Here is a 19,924-nt window from a genome sequence, read left to right on the forward strand (position 1 = left end):
CCTTAGCAGACCATGAGGATCTCACCACATGAGGAACTGGCTATACCTGGCGCAAGCCGTGTCTTGAAAAACTCCAGCAAGGCATCTGCTTCGGGAGGAACCAAAATGGCACCCGGCAAGTGGCTGACGTCAAACTCAGCCGAAGTTCGAGTGTCCTGAGGCAACAAGAAGAAAGAGGAAAATGACTAGTAGGTGACAACCATGTTTGTTGATTAATGTTTGGCTGAAATTGGCTTCCTGGTCCTGCCCGCTGCAGCTGCCCAAGCCTATGAGGAACGGTTGAGGGAGTTGGGTGTGTTTAGCCTGGAGGAGACTGAGCGCTGATTTGATAGCCATCTTCAAACTCCCAAAGAGCTGTCACATGGAAGATGGAGCAAGCTTGTTTTCTGCTGCTCTGGAGGCAGGGGAACCCAAACCAATGGATTCAAATGACAGGAAAGGAGATTCCGACTCAACATTAGAAAGAACTTTGTGATAGTAAGAGCCAGTGCTTTTTTCTGGGGGGGGGGGGATATGTTTAGGAGTCCTCTCATTTTCCTACTCATATTGAAATACTGCCCCTCAATGAGGCCAAACTTAGATTCATGAAATGTTTAGGGGTGTGCGTACCCCCAGAAAAAAACACTGGTAAGAGCCATTCAACAGTGGAACGGATGACCTTGGAAGGTGGTGGACTCTCCTTTTTTGGAGGGTTTTAAGCAGAAGCTGGATAGCCATCTGTCATAGATTTTTGAGCTGTGATTACAGCATTGCAAGGGGTTGGACTAGATGCCCCTTGGGAGTCCCTTCCAACTCTACAAGTCTATGATTCAGAGGCATTCATACAATGGAGCTTTTGTGAGCTCTGCAGCATCACCTGCTGCTCCCTTCCCTACTCCCAACCCTCAGTACAACTGGTGGCCAGATCAGCCAAACCTCTAATCAAGGCTCTGCTGTTCCACGCAGGAATCCCTATGATCTTAATGCTGCTCCTGCTGCCTAATGACAGAGAGAGAGAGTCAAGAAATTGCAGCTTGTGTCCTCGGCTGGTTATAAATAAGCATCTTCTATGCACACCCTCTTTCCATGGCCTGTTTGCAAGTGAAACACTCTGCAAATTTTGCCTGACCTTTGCAAGAGAGAATCGCTGAAGGTTTCTGGGTGAATTCTGTGTTAAGTAATTCTTGGACCCGGAAGTGGGCCAAAGCAAAAGGCTGCATTCTAGCAGGGCAGAACCAGGAGCAAAAGTATTCTGGGTTAGCGATAATCTGGAATAAAGACTGCCCTGCTTCCATTTGCACCAGGGTTACCTGAGGTTAGAATTCCCATTCCTTGGTAAACACATTCTACTGTTTTGGCAAGCAAGTGAAAGCAATTCCTTTTTCACTTTAACGTGCTACATGCATTCTCTCACACCAGAAGCCTACCGATTTATTCTCAGACAGATGGGGGGGGGAATGGATGATGCTTACACTCCCCATGCAATAAAACCAATAGAGATCCACTGCTGTATTGGACTAGGCCTGGGAGACCGGCGTTTGAATCCCCACTCAGCCATGAAGCTTGCTGGCTGACCAGCCACTCTCACAACCTAACCTACTTCACATGGTTGTTGTGCAGATTAAATGAGGAGGGGGGAGGGAGAGAACCAGGTATGCACCACCCAGTGCTGCTTGAGGAGAAAAGGTGGGGTAGAAATGCAGTAAAGTGAATGAACGAATGAATCCCAAGCTATAAACTTGTGCTTACAAAAGATTGACACAGTGACTCCTCAACAGCTCCTGAAAAATACTTCATTGCAAAGGAACAAGAAGAAGAAGAAGAAGAAGAGTTTGGATTTGATATCCCGCTTTTCACTACCCGAAGGAGTCTCAAAGCGGCTAACATTCTCCTTTCCCTTCCTCCCCCACAACAAACACTCTGTGAGGTGAGTGAGGCTGAGAGACTTCAGAGAAGTGTGACTAGCCCAAGGTCACCCAGCAGCTGCATGTGGAGGAGCGGAGACATGGACCCGGGTCACCAGATTACGGGTCTACCACTCTTAACCAATACACCACAGAAGTCCCCTTAAAGTTTGGAAGCAGGTTCTGTTATTGGAAGGAGGGTAAAAGGAAATAGATAATACAGCATTCACAGCGAACTAAGCAGTAAACCGGACTGTTGTGACTGAACGTTTATGACCAGAGTTGAAAGCGAGAGCTACAGTGGAATGGACTATGGACTCCCTTGGAAGAAGTTGGATTCTTATTCATTGGAGGTTTTAAGAGAGAGGTTGGATGGCCATACATCGGGGATTCTTTAGCTGTGACTCCTGCATTCAGGGCTGGACTACATGACTCTTGGGGGGGGGGGATCCCTCGCAACTCTACAATTCTCTGAGTCTCCGTGAGCTGAAGGGATGTGCCGAAAGTTTGTGGATCACCCCCATACAGTTCACGATGATGAAATCCAAAGAAGGGGTCCTCTGGAGAGCTCCCAAGGGAGCAGCTGTCCAAACTGGACAAATGAGTGATGAGTCATGAAAGCTGCTGCAAAGAGATGTAAACTGAGTAAAAAAGAAGAAGAACGATTAATCTAGATTTGACTAATCCAGAAAGAAATATTGGGGTGTGATGGATATAGTTTATTGACAGCATGAATGCAGGGAGGGTGGCACAGCTGTGGAACAGGTTCAGTAGAGGGAAACCCAAATGTTTAAGGGGATAGAAAGGTAGCAGCGTTTGGGACGTTTTTGCCTGGAGAAAAGCAAGTAAGTGGTGACATGATAGAAGTATATAAAATGATGCATGGCATGGTGAAAGTGGATAGAGAAAAGTATTCTTTCCTCTCTAATAACACCATAACTTGAGGACACCCTATGAAGTGGAGTGTTGCGGGATTCAGGGCAGTGCATTTTTTTGTTTTGGTTTTTAGGGCAGTGCATTGTTAACCTGTGGAACTCCCACCCTCAGGAGGCAGTGATGGCCACCAACCTGGATGGCTCTAAAGGAGGATTAGACAAATTCATGGAGAAGAGGGCTATTGATGGCTACTGGGCACAAATTTGCAAAATGAGCCACAAAGTCAGTCCTGTCTCGTGCCTAGATAGATAGATACTTTATTTTCATTGCACATAGTACAACGAAATTGAATGCCATCCCACATTTACAGCCACATATACGCATTTATACATTTACAACCACACATACACATACATACCATCCATCACGACTCCCCAAAGTTCATATCATTTGGTTACAGCATTTAAAATAGTTATAGCTCTTGGATAAAAACTGTTTTTTAGTCTATTCGTTCTTGATTTAATTGTTCTGTATCTCTTGCCCAAAGGCAACCGTGCAAACAGAAAAGCACCCTCAGTATTTGTTTTGGAAACTGGCACCAACAACGTCCATGGGGACCAGACTGACACAACCGCACACACTTGTATTGCCAGGGGTTGGAAAAGAGCCTGCTGTACAAAACCAACTTGCAAATCGAGCAGCGTTTATTTCAAGCAGTGGAGGCTTAAAATGTCTGTGGTGCGGTTGTGTCAGTATGACCTGAAGGAGAGCAAAGAGACGCTTGTGTTGGCTGGGCCCAGCTGGGAGACTGGTTGGCTGCAAGGGCTGATTCTAAAGAGAGACACTGGCCTCTCTGGCAACCTGAGCCCTGGAATTGTACCTGGCCTGAATCAAACGGAAAAGGGGGCCTCCTTGGCCTCCTTTCTGGGCTCCCCAACGCTGCTCTCCGTTCTGGCACACAACAGCTGTCTCTCTCTGGGGCAAAGCCCAGTCCTAAGGTAGAAGGCAAGGCAGCAGTAGGTGTGCCCCAGGGACCACATAGGTCAAAAAGTCATTTTTGGGCCTCATCAAGCTCTTTGGAACGCTGGCACACTATGGCGGATTGATTGTGAGAGTGTGGTTGGTTCCAAAGATCGCCTTTTTCCTCTCTTTTTAAAAAAAAATGCATAATCCCAGTGTTGGACCCCCAACAGGCAGTCTAACCACATGCTTAGGGCTCCAGCAAAGCGTGAGCACCAAAAACAAATGAATTTGACATTTGATATTTAAAAAAAACAAACCATACAAGTAGTCTATCATGGGGAAAATCAGAACACCCCCTGTTCTCTATTTATTACTTATCCCCCCCAAACTAGACGGGTGTCATACAAACGTGGACACGTCAGAGGAGAAACTGTTGGACTCATCCAGGAGCACTTCTCCCGCCTCCCCTCAGCCTGGGACCCCTTATAAGGCAAAAAAGCTGCTTCATTATTCTTGTCGTCTTTTCACATTTTTGTAGGGAATGTTCTTGGCCTTCATTCCGATTTGCTGGTGGGGAGGTTACATGTGCATTCATCCTGATTCCATTGTGGGCTCTTTATATGACTTTCTTGTTAATCATCAATTCATTCCACGCTTTTTATGGCATTTCCCTGTCACTTTGGGCACCCCCAACTACTACCAGGATTTTGCAGGAGGGATCTGAGCATCTACCGGAAATTCAGGCAAATCTGTTGCCATGGTGCAACAAATCCACTTTAAAAGACAAACCCCTTGGCTGTTTGCAGTTTGTTAAGTGATGCGAAATGTGCTGGGAAAGTGTGTGGGGTGGTGGTGGTGAGCAAAATGTTTACTAGGGAGACATGTCAACACTGCAACCAAACTTCATTTCATTCCTCCAGATAAGCTTTGGGCAAGCAGATACAGCTCAGTCAACAGGATGACAGAGCCTTGTTAATTTCCCAGAATGCTCCTGAATTCCTCCCCTTCAAAGTAAATGAACACAGTAAACCTACACAGCAGCAGCAAAATGGAGCCAGGTGGAATAACGGGGTCAACAATAAAATGTTACAGGAGATTGCCAGGGCTTCCCCCATTTCTGCTGCAGCAGCCAGACCTCCTGACCTAAAGTCCAGGCCTAGCTCCAAATGGTTTTCTTGCCTGAAGTGGAAAAGCACACAGTTGCTGGGAATCACAAGATGTGCTCGGGGGAGGACTGCTGCTGTTGAACTCAGGTTCTGCTTGCTTGTGGGCTTTCCTTTAGGGCATCTGGTTGGCCACTGTGAGAACAGGATCCTGGACTAGGTGGGCCCGCTTTTGGCCTGAACCAGATACAGATCTCTTCTAATGTTCTTAGCAGCCAATGTCACACTCACACCTGTCAGGGAGCATTGTACCTAAAGTTGGCTAAATCATTTTGACCAGAAAGTTCCACAATCACCTTGACCTGGGAGTAAAAATCACAATAATTATAAATTAAAAAGTAACAGTATAGCTGCCCTTTCAAGACGACACCCTAAATTAGCTGCCTCATTCAATTTAATAACAGTCAGATACTGAACAGCTCACTTCACTGCGTTTAGCACATAATGTATAGGACAGCTGCTTATTCCTGCACTGCAAAGGGTTGGGCTAGATGATTCTTCCAACTCTACAATTATATGATTCTATTATTCTCTTGCACATTCAGCTAAGCTAGTTTTAGAGAACAGATGCAACTTTTTGGTCCATTTTTGTCCTGCATATTTTATCCTTTAAGAAAACAAAAATTGGCCTGGCTTGGGTGGCCTGGAATAGAAAACGCTGCCATTTATTTTGGCCCAGCGAAGGGCCAAAGCATCCTGCCGGGCACTGTCCTCTGAAGTCCCATGTGGGAAAGTGAGCTTGTGGGTTTGTCTGGTGAGCTGCCCCCACCTCCTTTTAGCCCGGAGCAAGAGGCTGTGTTTACTGGGGAGGGATGGCATTCTTTGCTTTGTGAAGATGATAGCTTCTTAGCTGCTAAAACCACATTGTGTAAAGAATTGCCCTCTCCTGCCATGTTAACAAAAGCTAAGAATAAGTCAGCTGGAGAAGCCTTTCTAAAACTCACTTCTTAAACGCTTTCTTGGAATGGGGAAGATTATAGGATGCCGCTTAAAACAGTTACACGATATCTCCTCGTGCAAAAATAGCAAAACCGTTTCTAAAAAGGACACGCTGAGGCTGTTGTATGTACATAACAGGCAGTTTTTAAAAATAACATACCCAAGGAATGTCCAGTGAAATTCTGCTTGTTTGACTCTGTGGGTTACACCACAGAGGTTGTTTTAGCCTCCTGATGCAGGGGGGAGAATCTGGGTCAGTAGGCAACTCAGATTTTGGCTATCAATAGAGGCCCTTTCTGTGGCGCTTTCTCACCTTGAAATGCAGTGAGAAGCAGCCAGGGGTGTCTTGACCCCTTTGTGGAGCAGAGGGCCTTGCAACCAAGCCTCATTCAAACAGACCCACAGAGGAGGAGGCGAGCCTGGCAATATCTCCCGGGCTCATGAATGAAGACCCACAATAGGAAACGTGACTGGGATGAAAATGAAACCCTTTAATAGGGTCCGGAGGCTCCTGATCTGAAGCATTTGAGCCAAAGAAGAAAAGGGTTGCTGGGAATGCTCTCAGACCCTCCAAGGGTCCCTATTTTCCAAGGATGTCCCTGATTTGGAGAATCTGTCTTGGTTCCTGATTTGATCTTGGAAAGTCCCACTTTTCCTTAGGATGTCCCTACTTTCACTTGACAAATGTTGGAGGGTATGGTGCTACAGTATCTGACCCCAGAGCCGTCTGAAGGCAATCCTGTATAATGTTTAATGCTTTATTATGCTGTTATATATATTGGAAGCTGCCCAGAGTGGCTGGGGCAACCCTGTAAGATGTGTGGGGTATAAATAGTAACATTATCATTGTGGAATGGGACGTCCCTATTTTCATGAGAGAAATGTTGACAGGTATGTGCTCTGGGGGGCCTGGCATTAACATGTTGGGGATGTCCAGTGCCACAGGGATCCCCAAGGCTGTCCCCATCCCACTTCAAACACCCAGGAAATGGACCTATGAAGCCTTGTGCCTTGAAAAGCATTCCTTTGGGAAGAAGCTGGGTGCTGCTGCTCCTGCAGGCACAGGATTGGGTTGCATCTATATCTAAATTTGTGGCCCAGATTTTGTAGAAACCTCCCTTTCATTAGATGAGGAACCACTGGTGAGAAATAAACTTTTTTTGGGTTGAGGGGTGTTTCCCAGTCAGCTGTGAATCCACCTGGTGGTGCTATCACTTAACCCACATTTAGCCAAAATATCAAGTGCTTTACTGAATACAAGATAAATTGCACCCACAACAACACGCCCCCCCAACAGTCCACCAGGACAGGAAATCAAAAGCAAAAATTTGTCAAGATTTATCCTTGTCAGAACCACACCTCCTACTCATCACTGCAACGTTATCTAGATGCTTCCAAGCTGACCCCTTTCGTATCTTCCATGGTGTTTAAGCCAGACTGACAGGCCACAGTTCCCAAATTCTCCCTTTGTGGAAAAATTACGAAATTTTGATCTCTCTAACCTTGTGGCAACTCACTTCTTCTCTTAATCAGCAGAGATTCTGAGAGCACATCTGAGAGCACAACTGTATCCTTTATGGATACAGTTGGCCCTGAAGCCTTCAACTCATTTCAGCTGACCTGGCAACTCTTTACCATTCCGCCTCTGACCATGGAGGCAGAACATACCGTATTTTTTGCTCCATAAGACGCCTTTTTTTCCTCCTAAAAAGTAAGGGAAAATATCTGTGCATCTTATGGAGCAAATGGTGGTCCCTGGAGCTGAATTGCCCAGGAGCCAAAAGAGGATCATGCTTTTTATTTTACAAAAAGAAAGGGGGGTGTTGAAAGGACCCCGCTCAGCAGCTGATCAGCAAGAGATCGGGAGAGAGATAAGAGTCCGGCTCCCTTTCAGCCCTGCCCCCTTGCCCAGGCCTCCATTGTTGAATGTGCTGCAGAGGGAGGTTGTTTGTTTCCCCAGCGACATGTGACTGGCTGATTAGATTATCTGTCTGGAAACTGTAGAAAAGGCTCCCTTTCCTTTAGAAGCTACAGAAATGTGAGTTGAACCCCATAAAAACGGGGCTTTTCCTCTTTGCTTTTCCCCCTTTGCAAAAGGGGCTTTGCTTTTCCCCCTTTGCAAAAAAAAGTTGCAAAACGTTTAGCTGATCCTCAAAAAACCAGGGCTTTTCCCTTTGCAAAAAAGCTGCAAAACTTTTAGCTGATCCTCAAAAAAACCCAGGGCTTTCCCCTTTGCAAAAAAGCTGCAAAACCTTTAGCTGATCCTCAAAAAAACAGGGCTTTTATAGGAGGAAAACCAGAAAAATGTTTTTTTTTCTTGTTTCCTCCTCTAAAAACGAGGTGCGCCCTATGGTCCGGTGCGCCCTATGGAGCGAAAAATATGGTAGGCACCTTGGCTAGTAGCCATCAATAGCCCTCTTCTCCATGAATTGGCCTAATCATCTTTTTAAAGCCATTTAGGTTGGTGTCCTCCTGCAGAAGGGAGTTCCGCAGTTCAACTATTCCTGGCAGCAAGAAGCGGCTACTTACAAGAATGATCAGCTCCTCTGGTTTTTCCTCCATCCACTGCTGAAGGGCCTCTGTGGTGATCAACTCCACACCTGGGAACAGCCCCTTTACCCATTTTATCACCAGGGACCTCTTTTCTGATAGGTCCCTGGTGCCTGCAGCCTCGATTTCTTTTAATAGCTGGTCTGCCATCATCAGGACCTGGAGCTCTGAAGGAAACGTGGAAAGTGGGAGCCAGCAGGAGACTTTTGACTGGGTGGCTCCAGTAGTTAAGAGATCACGTGGAATTTAAGGGACCAGCCTTGGCAAATAGAGCAACACAAGCTTTTCACAACATTGGGAGCATTTTGTGGGGGAATTCAAAAGGTGGCCCAAAGTCTGATTTTTTTTTTTTTTTTTTTAGCAATATGCCAGTAAAATATGATAGTTTGGGGTGTCTGAAACTTGTTCCCTACTGCTGTGCCCTCAAATTTGGACCTCCCCCCCTCCCCCTTGGCAGACACAGCCTGAAACTTAGGTGAGGCAAAACATTAAATGAAAAGGGAGGAGGCACCAATGATAAAACTTCAACTTTGCTTTCCAGTATCAAAAGCTCTGTGCCCTTTGAACACTTCAAAACCGGAGATGGGAGCCAGGAGGCGGGGAAAGCAGGATCCAAATCACGAGGTAGAATGAATAAAACTTCTGCACAGGAAAGTGAGATCTGAGCACAAGAACTTCTCTAGGTGTGGAGGCAGAGCACGGCTACTGACAGCCTTTATCCATGAGTTTGTTTAATCCTATTTTGAAGTCATCTAGGTTGATGGCCATCACTGCCTCCTGTGGGAGTGAGTTCCACAGTTTAACTTTGAGCTGCATGTCATACTCTTCAACATTCCTCAGTGGAATTACTTTCTTTAACCTGTCCTGAATCTTCCAAAGCCCAGCTTCATTGGATGTCCACTTTGCTATCACCTGTTCATTAACCTACCCTTCTTCCAAGCTCAGGATAATCCACATGGTCCTCTTCCCCATTTTATCCTCACAACAACCTTGTGAGGATGGCAAGGTTGAGAGAGGGTGTGTGACCGAATGTCACCCAGGGAGCTTCACGACTGAGTGGTGATTTGAAGCTGGGCTTCCAAAACTCCTGACATAAAACTCTTCCTACAGGGATGCAGTGTGGACAGCATTGCAATGGGGACCACCTGTTTATGGAGCACTCATCCTGATTTGTTTGCATTGTGGCATCTGCTTGGCCCCTGTGAAAACTGAATGCTGGACTAGAATGGGTATTGGTCTGATCCAGCAGGCTGTTCTTATGACCCAGAATTAGGATCCCTGCTTGAGAGCTCTACAGAGCCTTGCAAATAGATGCATTTTAGTTACTGGCAGCTGTGTGGAGCAGGCTTGTGGTGCTGGACCTAACCCTGACTTTAGCAGAGTTAAGCCTTCCTGACTACTGAATCACAGATTTATGATCTCCCTTCTTGATTTTTGAACTGGGTTGGGCCTTCAAAGAGAGGGCTGTCCTCGATTGTGGCAGAAAGGTATCAAATTCACGGCTTGTCATAGTTTAAGAGAAAACATAATGAAAATGGTTTACAGATGGTATTTGACACCAGTTAAGATAGCTAAGATGAATACCAAAATGTCAGATGTATGTTGGAAATGTAAACATGCAAAAGGTACCTTTTTTCATATGTGGTGGTTGTGCCCAGCGGTAAATGCTTTCTGGGATAAGATTTATAACGAACTTAAGAAGGTAATGAAAGTTACCTTTTGTAAGAAACCAGAGGCATTTCTTCTGAGCATAACCAATGAAGAGATACCCAGTCAGGATAGAGTGTTTTTTATGTATGCCACAACAGCAGCTAGAATCTTATTGGCAAGAACATGGAAAGGTGAAGAGATACCAACGGTGGAAGAATGGCAGATGAAGATGATGGAGTATATGGAACTCGCAGAACTGACCGCCAGAATCCGGGACCAGAGGGAGGAGAAGGTGTCACAGGACTGGAAGAAATTTAAAGACTATTTAGTCAAATCAGTAAAATTGAATATTTGAGCAGAACTAAATAGAAGATCGGCTTTAGCAGGTTTATGTTAGACAAAATTGTTAGGAAGATATTTTTGGTGTGAAAGATTTATTTGTTAGAAAATAAGTTAAGATTTGGTGTTTAAGTTAAGATCTATATGTGATTAGGTATATGATTAAGTAAAGTTAAGCACATTAAAAATTGGGCAAATGTTAATAGAATAAGATACAAAGCTACCTAAAAGATATATATGATTTTGAAGACAGTGGAGGGAATGGGGGAAGTCCCCAAAAACAGAGAAGATAGTACCAAGAAAAGTAAGAGGATAAGTGTTAGTTTAAAGGTTTGTATATGTTTCTTTTTATTGTAATTGTTTGATTGTGTTTATGTATTGTATTTTTGTATTGTTAATGTTGGTGTTTATGCTATGTTTTTGTTTTGTTTTAATAGAAAATAATAAAATCTTATAAAAAAAAAAAAAACAAAGAGAGGGCTGTCCTCACTACAGGAAGGCATCTGCCACCCTGTCATCCTCACCATAGTAGGCTCCTGGAACAACTTGCCACAAGGTACCACAGTGATTACTGGCATGGAAAGGCTGTTGTTGTTTTAACAATCTGGACTCTTACTGGACTATTGTTATTTTTCTTTCAGAGGGCTTAGCATGTGGGACACAGATCAGTCAACTAGAAATATATTTTACCCCTTCTGTGCCCCCTGCCCATATTTTTTTTTTCTGGTGCCACCACTGTTCATGGAGCAGGGGAGGCATTTTCCTGGTACTGTTACAGGTGCCGCATAACGCCCTGCTCTGCATTTGTAAGAAATAATTCTTTTAGTGTTGCAGCACCTCTACACTTTGGAACTCCCTGCCTATTGAAATCAGGCAGGTGCCTTCACTGTACTCTTTCTGCCTACTAAGAGCATTTTTCCTTTTGGCAAGCCTGTCCAGATACTGAGAATGCTGACGTGCTTTCGGTTTATTGCTGATTGTTAATATTTTTAATGTTGTAATTGTTTTTACTAAGAATCTTACTTTTTTGTAAACCGTTTTGAGTTGTTCTTTTTTTAAAAAAAATTAAAAAGTAGCACATTAATAATAATTTATGAAATAACAAATACATAAATATTCCATGGAACAAGCAACAGCCAGAGAAGCAGTGAAGGATAGGCGTGCCTGGCGTGCTCTGGTCCATGGGGTCACGAAGAGTCGGACACGACTGAACGACTGAACAACAACAAAATAGCCGTAGCCTGTCCCGCCCGGCGCCGGGTCTCCCTATTCGACCCTCCCTATTGGGACCTTCGCCAGGCCCCGAGTATACCAGTTGCCCCGGCAACAGCAACATGGCCGCATCCGCCGCCCCAGAGTTTCCCAAAAGGCACCGCGGCCGGGCTACGCTGCGCAGGCGCAGGAGCCGCCGCCGCCGCTATCGCCGCCATTTTTCTCTTCTGGCAGAGAAGCCGCGGAAGCCGCTGTCGTCGTTATGGAGAGCGGTGAGTGTTTGGGCGAGGGGCGAGGAGGGAACCTGGGCCGGGCGGGGTCTCCCCTCGGCCGGAAAGGCCTCCGTTGGCTAGTCAACGCATTTAAACCCAAGCCGTGCAAAAAAGGTCGCGCTGTTAACTTGCGGAACTCGCTGCTGCGATGTGCGTGGGGTAGCCCACGGCAGGGAGACGGCCACGGCCATTCAAAGAGTGTTGGGCATGAGAGGAAGTCTCGAAACTCCTCTGAATGCTAATTATTGCTGCATGAGGGGAGGGCATACCTGCCTGCCTCCCTCCTTGTCCTTTTGAACTTCCCAGCTGGCCACAAAAGCCTCGATACAACACCCCCACACACACACAAACTTTGGCCTGGTTCCTCCTTTGTCTGCCTGCTTTGAGAGCTGGGAGTGGAGCCTCCATGTGCAGTTGGAGCCTGTCTCTTGAGTGGCAGGGACTAGGGAGAGCTCTGCTTGGGGGCTTCTGGGAGACACCTTCCTTGCCACCAGATGCTAGAATCTGCAGGAGGGGCGAGTGCTCTTGTGCTCAGGTTCTGCTTGTGGATTTCTCACAGGCTTCTCTTTTTCAAATTTCTGGGCAGGGATAGCACTTGGGGGTTCTAAACCTTTTTCCAGCTCTGCCCCACACTGAGCGACATCAGGTGGAGCATTTTCATTTCTTGTTTAATTCCACTTGCCTTTCTTCTTCTCTTTGCCACATCAGATGATACTGGCAATCGCCTTCGCTTCCAGTTGGAGTTGGAGTTTGTGCAGTGCCTGGCAAACCCCAATTACCTAAACTGTAAGTACTCAAAACAAATCCTTGGTTAGTGCTGAAGGACATGTGGGGGGCCCTTCAGAAGTTGTTAGATTCAGCCTCCCACCAGCCCTTGACAACATGCCAATGGACAGGGATTATGGGAGTTGTAGTCTAGGAACATGTGGAGCACCTCCCCCTGCAACCGCAGGTTCCTTGTCCCTGTCCTGTTAAAACAAATGTTCACTAACGCAGAATATTTTAAAATTAATGAGAAAGGAAGTGGCTAACTTGACTCCTTAACAACCTGGGACTGGTTTACCTACAAGATTGCCTTACCTCACGTGTGCTCAGCCGACTCCTTCAATTGGCAGAATTGACACTATTGCAGATGCCACATAATACCCACTCTGCATTTGTGGGTTCAGCATGACGCGCATGTGAGCAGTCATATACACGTTAAACACGTGTGAATGGGGGGAGGGTTTCCTGTAAGTTTAATTGGTTTCAGTATTTTGACTTTTGTATGTTTTCTAGTGAAATTTTCTCGATTTAACCTTTATTTTCTTGATTCTTTTTTCTTTTTGTAAACTGCTTTGAGGTTTTGTTTTTTTTACAATAAAGCGGTATATAAAGTTTATAAAGTAAATAACTAAATAAATACACAAAGTTCCAGCAACACCTGCAGCCAAGCTGGTGCCAAGCATTGTTCTGCTTTCCTTTCGACCACATCAGTGAGGCTGAGAGTGGGGTCTTGTTGTCTGGGCAGCATGGAATTGCCATAAACCCTGCCTAGGCTTGCACACCATGGAAGCTCACTTTGTTACTGCTAACGCAGTGATTTGACTTACCCTCAGAGACTCACTACATTTGGCTCTCAAGACAGATGCCAACAAGATTTATGTTTTTATTCACGTTATTTGGGCAAGACCCACTAAACAGATTAGGGAATATAAAACATATAGGTAAACCCAAGTTAAAACAGTTGTGGCTAAGACTGTTGAAATTAGAAAGCACTGGATGCATCCTTGACCAGATCCAGCAAAGGTGTCCTCAGTTTTCTGTAACAGCTTCAGTCTTTGTGTGACTTTATGGCTAAAATATAGCCTATGCATTTGGAGGAGTGTTTTGCGTATAGTTGACCTTTATACTGTTTGTACATCCTCTTTCCCCACATCTGTAGAATGGGAATAATGGTGACTAACTGCTGTGAGGATAAACAGGGAAAATCCACTTTTAAGTAAACTGATTTTTGTGTTTCTTCTAGTTCTTGCCCAGAGAGGATTCTTCAAGGACAAAGCGTTTGTTAACTACCTTAAATACCTGCTCTACTGGAAAGAACCAGAGTATGCCAAATACCTAAAGTAAGAGTTACGATTGTGTATCTTGCTGTGTTAAACAAGCTTAGAGCTTATTTGGCTATCTGAAAAACCCCCACAAGTAGCCCTCTGAACTCTGCAGTGCTTTTGAAGGCTAGGGATTGTGTATCATGACAAGTCATTGTCCCAAACTGCCACAGCCTTTCTGGGGCCCTGTACTATGTCATTTTTCCCTGAGTTCATAGATCTGGTTTTTGATTGTTACAAGTGGCGCACAAGACTCAAGGGTTTTCTGTCTACCCATCACTTGCTCAAAGTACAAATGTGTGCACCACCCCCTTTAATGCATGACAAAGTTGAAAAAAATTGCTCAGTGTGCTGAGATGGAATTTATACCAGTGCCCCGAGAGAGTCTCAAAGGCAGCGAGCTAAAGGCAGATCAGTTTGCATGACATGTGAGGGAAAGGACTCTTGTATTTACATTAATTTTATCATGGGGCAGATAAAAAAGATGCTTAAAAAATAAAATTGGCTTAAAAATCCAATTACGTGTCCCTTAATATAACTTGGTCTAAAATGGTATCTGAATATAACATAGATAAACATGTGAAAAGTCTACACCAGGCTTCCTCAAACTTGGCCCTCCAGATGTTTTTGGCCTACGACTCCCATGATCCCTAGCTAGCAGGACCAGTGGTCAGGGATGATGGGAATTGTAGTCTCAAAACATCTGGAGGGCCGAGTTTGAGGAAGCCTGGTCTACACTCATAATCTCTTAAATGGGTTCAGTTTAGACAGTCTTCCAAATAGCGGTTTCTAGTTTGGACGGAAAGTGCCAGACCAGGCTTTGCATATTTGGACATTCTGACAAACTTTGGGTAGCTGAAAAATATAAATGGAAAGTATAGCTGTTTGGGTGGTGGGGACACTTTCAGTGTGTTTTTAAGCTCTCTGTCCTTGTTTCCCAAGCAAGAACCTATCCATGCGCTGGCTATGCATTTACAGTGGTACCTCTGGTTACGTACTTAATTCATTCCGGAGGTCCATTCTTAACCTGAAATTGTTCTTAACCTGAAGCACCACTTTAGCTAATGGGGCCTCCCGCTGCCGCCGTGCCTCCGCTGCCCGATTTCTGTTCTCATCCTGAAGCAAAGTTCTTAACCCGAGGTACTATTTCTGGGTTAGCAGAGTCTGTAACCTGAAGCGTCTGTAACCCGAGGTACCACTGTATCGTGTAAGATTTCAAGCAACTGGACTTCAACTGTGTATGATTGCAATTGTGCATATTAAATGCACATAAGACATGATCATACTGTATTTGCCTGGCAGTCCGTACGTGTTTTAAAAGCCTCTGCTAATGTGTGTATGACCCTTCTTTTGTCGCAAAGGTACCCTCAGTGCCTGCACATGCTGGAGCTGCTGCAGTATGAGCACTTCCGCAAAGAGCTGGTCAATGCCCAGTGTGCCAAGTTCATCGATGAGCAGCAGATCCTGCACTGGCAGCACTACTCTCGCAAGCGCATGCGCCTCCAGCAGGCCCTGGCAGAGCAGCAACAGCAGCAACAGCAGCAGAACAGCACCTCTGTGAAGTGAGCCCATTTGGCATCCCCAGTGAGTGCAGGAGGGACAGTTGCAGTGGCGGCACCACTCTGGAATCATCCAAGCATGGGGCTGCCTTGGCTGAGCAGCCACAGCACAAATTAGTCACCCTGGGGGACCTCAACACCTCTTATGGATCCTCTGGCTTTGCTTTACCAGAGGCTGCATAAACAGCTTCTTTATGTGTTGGATGAAGTAGCAATAAGTTCTCACCCCCTCCAGATTTAAAGAAGTTACTGCATTTCCCAAAAGACTTGTCAGTGGAAAGGTGGGCAATTTGGGTTGGTATGTCTCTTTCTGTGTGTGTGTGTGTGTGTGTGTGTGTGTGTGTGTGTATATAAAAGCCCTGTGGTGGTTAGTTTTTAGCATGTTGATTGAGAGCAGCAAATAAAGAGACTTAAAAGCTTGTCAGTATGTGCTGGGTTTGTATCAGTCCATTGTTAAATAAAAGCCTATATTCCTTTTGACAAGAGAAGCTCTCAGATCTATAAGTGATCTTTTTTAAAAAAAGCGAAAGCAAACCCATCTGTATTGGCTGGCTAAATTCATTGCTGGAGTGCAAGATGTAACTGGTCAGTGAGAACCACTTCCAGCTGCGTGTCACAGAATCCTCTCATACTTAAGCTCAGTGGGGATGTGATGGGCCATAACTTTCTGCAGGTTTTCAGCCCAAAGTGGCATACGATGCTTCTAAAGGCAGTGACATTCCATAGCAATAGCTAAGCAACAGACTTCGCTGTTGGTTCACCTTGTTTATTTGAGGACACTGGCTACTTGTGAAATCAAGGAGGAGCAATTATATGTATTTCAATCACATCTCTTTCAAAAACCTCCTTTGTCTGAGACCTTTTGACTTAATTTTTTGTTCCCCACTTGAAGTTTCATTGTAGCTGCTGTCTCCATTTTTCCTAGCCTCGTTTCTCCCTTGTTGTCTGACTTTGATTGTAAGATCCTTGAGGGCAGGGACCTGTCTTCTTGTTTATAAAAACTTCACATTGTTAACACATCATATACTGGCTTCAGTTTGATGATACACTATTATAGGATGGTACTCACAAAATCAAAGAAATTTTTATTTAACTCAGTTGGCTTGCAGGCTGAAACTTCATTTTTCTGTATTTTAAGACATGATTGGTCTCCTGAAGGAATTCTGGTCAGCTTCTCAGCTGGTAGCAGCAAACTCTTTTCATTAGAGTGGAAACAACTTAGTCTTCCGTGAACAGCATCCTCACAAGGTCTGGTTTAAAGCATTCCTGTTCCACCAACTTCTGAGGCTGAAACAAACATTGTAAATGGTTAAGAAAAGCTGCAGGAGATTAAAATCCTCCTGTAAGTAAGTATCCCTTCCTACTTTGGCACACTGCCAGGCTTTTGAATAGCTACACAGCTTGAATTCCACACTGACTACAAGGTTGTTTTGTATCTTTCTAAATGAGCAGCTTGGCACCTAAAGGGAAATGTTGTGAAACATTTAATCATTAGTTAACAAGTGTGTAGCAGAGTCCAAAGCTAAGTCATGCAGGGATCTTATTTTCCAAGTCAAATTGGCTCCAGCTACAAGTGCTGAGAGATAGTTCAGCTGTAACAAGAGACTAACTTAATGGTCTGTACTCATGTTTACTTGGGAGTCAGTCTGAATCTGGTGCTCTGAACACAGTGGGTCTTCATACTGAGTATGTAAACATGAGCTGAATCTTTTTAAAAAAAACAAAACTGAATGGCTTTGTAGACATTTGCACAGTTTTTCAGGAAGCATAAGAGCACAACTGTAAAGAGACTGTTTTAAGAAACATGAAATTGTTTGCAATACTGGAATAATCAGCACAGAGCGCACTACCATGTCAATGTGGATTCCAAGCCATCATTCATCACATGTGAAAATACTTACAGTCCCATATTTAAGAAGCGTAGGCACTCCAGTTAAGTGAAGATTCTTTCTGAATTCATTGTCAGGATCTTTCCAACTGGGGGGGGGGGAAATAAAAATGGGCAATAAGTTTTAAAAGGCATTAGTTTAAAAGGCATGAAGGTTTTGACGGGGGAAATTTCATTAAGATTAATCTGTGAGGACTAATTACTTGTGACCTGGGAGGGGGGAGGAGTCTCACCTTAAAGTCTAAATGCCCTGAGAAAAGGAGAGGTGGAACAGGGGATATTTCCAGACCCCAAACCTTATCGTTTGGCCAGGCAGTCCAAGCGCCCCCTTCTGGCAAAGAGAGAGATTGGACATTCTCAGTTGTAGCCGCCTCCTCATTAAATGCACTCAATGAAAACCAGAATAAAATATTTTCAATGCCAATCAAACTTCTTTCTCAGGCATTTGAAAGTTAATTTTTATCTGCTGTTTTGGAAGACATTTCTATCTGGTTGATTTTAATAGTGATCATGTAGGGAGGGGTGTGGGTGTAGCTTTTAATTATTGCTTCTTGATGGTCAAATCAAATTCCTTATGTAATTTTTCATTTTGACCAGATTTATTTTATTGTGAGTCACCTTGATACTGTTTTGAGTATGATTATGACAGTGATCTTAATAATTATACCATGTTAGAGAAAGAAGTGACTTCCAAGCAAACCTGTACAAGCAAGGCTGTACTTGAACCAGGATAAATTAAGTGTCCATTCTGGTGTGAATAGGTGCAACATGGGGGGGGGGGCAACATGGGGATTTGTCTGTCCTGCTTTCTACAACAGCCATCCCTAAAAAGCTGACAGAGCCTTAAGGGCCTTTCCACGAACAAAACCCAGCACTGGATTGGCTCCCTGCTCAAAATCCGTGCTCTGCATGCTCCCCAACTTGCTCCACGTTATACTTACTAAGCTCTTTCTCCTACTTGGCAGTAAATGAACACTGATCCTTCAGGCAGGTACTTGAGCTCTCCCCGCACAATGGGCTCCGCTGAAAGAAAGCAAATGCAGCCTGCTTACCAACCCATCTGATCACGCCGGACACTTCTAACACACCCTGAAGCTACCAGCAACCCCCTCCTCTCCCTTGCATGGAGCCCAATTGGGGCTGGATCATTCCTGTTGGGTTCACAGCATGGGGGCTATATGGGTAGCCATAACACTTTAGGTAAAGGTAAAGGTACCCCTGACCATTAGGTCCAGTTGCGGACGACTCGGGGGTTGTGCGCTCATCTTGCTCTATAGGCCAAGGGAGCTGGTGTTTGTCCACAGACAGCTTCTGGGTCATGTGGCCAGCATGACTAAGCCGCTTCTGGCGAACCAGAGCAGCGCATGGAAACACCGTTTACCTTCCTCGCCGGAGCGGTACCTATCTACTTGCACTTTGACGTGCTTTTGAACTGCTAGGTTGGCAGGAGCTGGGACAGAGCAACGGGAGCTCACTTCATCCCAGGGATTTGAACTGCTGACCTAATCGGCACGCCCTAGGCTCAATGGTTTAGACCACAGTGCTACCCGCATAACACTTTAGAGTGCATTAATGTGCATCAAGAGTGTTATCTCAAGTCACTGCTTTACTGCAGTGGTTCTCAAAACTTTTTGGGGCCATTCCCCCCCTTAGTTCCATAAATTAATTGCCGGAGCCCCCTACCCTAAACATTATTCAGAACAGTGGTTTGCATGACCCACTAAAAAATTCAAAATGAGGAAAAAATGCACATTTGTTAAATATCCAATTAAAACTACCGTAGTTGAGTTAGTTCAGCAAAACTGATGAACTTGATCCAGTGATACCAGCTTTTCAAAGCCTGATACCCACTTTCACCTCCAGCGCCCCCTGCATCATAGCTTCCCTAGGGAAAACCCACAGCTCAGGTGGCGTAATTCTGCATTCAGCACGCAGTTTTAGACGGGGTTTTTCCCCCAGCCAGGAAACAATTTAGAAATGACTTTTACATGAATAAATAAAACGAATCGGCACAACAGCCTAGCAAGGTCGGCCGGCGTTATTGCACCCATTTTACAGAATGGGACGGAGAAGGAAGGCTGAGGCGCAGAGAGAGGGGGGCAAGATTCGAAGCAGCAGCTGCCCCTCCTTCATACAAACATATGCAAATAGGAGGAGGAGGAGGATGCCTCACCGGTGACGCAGTCCGGGCACCAGCTGGTGCCGCTCTGCGGGTCCTTCGTGCCGCTGAAGTAAGCGAAGATCTGCCGGTCGCGGCGCTCCTGGACTGCGGTCGAGAACTCCTCGTAGCCGCTCACCGCCACCTCTTCGTAGCCTCTCATTGCGGACCGACACGCGCGGAGTCAGGCAGGGAAAAGCAGACCCGGAAGGCGAAAGTAGACCAGGAAGGCTCCGCCCACCGGGGCGCGCGGTCACGACGGCGGCCGCGCTGGGACATGCAAGCAGGCCCTTTCCCTTGCACGCCACGATGTCTCTCGTCGGCCCCCGTACTTTCCCAGCCGTTTCCCGGCGGCCTTCGCGGCGCGCGGTTGCCAGGGAAACCA

At 45.4% G+C, this 19,924-nt stretch overlaps 2 protein-coding genes across 2 annotated transcripts; one reads left to right on the forward strand and one right to left on the reverse strand.

The window, feature by feature from the left end:
- Positions 1 to 11,781: 11,781 nt before the first annotated feature.
- Positions 11,782 to 15,607, forward strand: MED31 (mediator complex subunit 31). The gene is made up of 4 exons (XM_033171466.1): positions 11,782 to 11,847; positions 12,556 to 12,633; positions 13,856 to 13,952; positions 15,296 to 15,607. The coding sequence occupies exons 1-4, from the start codon at positions 11,838 to 11,840 to the stop codon at positions 15,498 to 15,500; spliced, it is 390 nt and encodes a 129-aa protein (XP_033027357.1). The 5' UTR covers positions 11,782 to 11,837; the 3' UTR covers positions 15,501 to 15,607.
- A 945-nt stretch (positions 15,608 to 16,552) lies between these two features.
- On the reverse strand, positions 16,553 to 19,772 carry TXNDC17 (thioredoxin domain containing 17). Its single transcript, XM_033171467.1, has 4 exons — positions 19,555 to 19,772; positions 18,323 to 18,404; positions 17,395 to 17,470; positions 16,553 to 16,780 (listed from the first exon to the last, which is right to left on the reverse strand). Exons 1-4 carry the CDS (start codon positions 19,700 to 19,702, stop codon positions 16,712 to 16,714), a joined length of 375 nt encoding a protein of 124 aa, XP_033027358.1. The 5' UTR covers positions 19,703 to 19,772; the 3' UTR covers positions 16,553 to 16,711.
- Between the last annotated feature and the right edge of the window lie 152 nt (positions 19,773 to 19,924).

This window comes from Lacerta agilis, chromosome 15 (assembly GCF_009819535.1).
Source record: "Lacerta agilis isolate rLacAgi1 chromosome 15, rLacAgi1.pri, whole genome shotgun sequence".
Lineage (NCBI taxonomy): Eukaryota > Metazoa > Chordata > Lepidosauria > Squamata > Lacertidae > Lacerta > Lacerta agilis.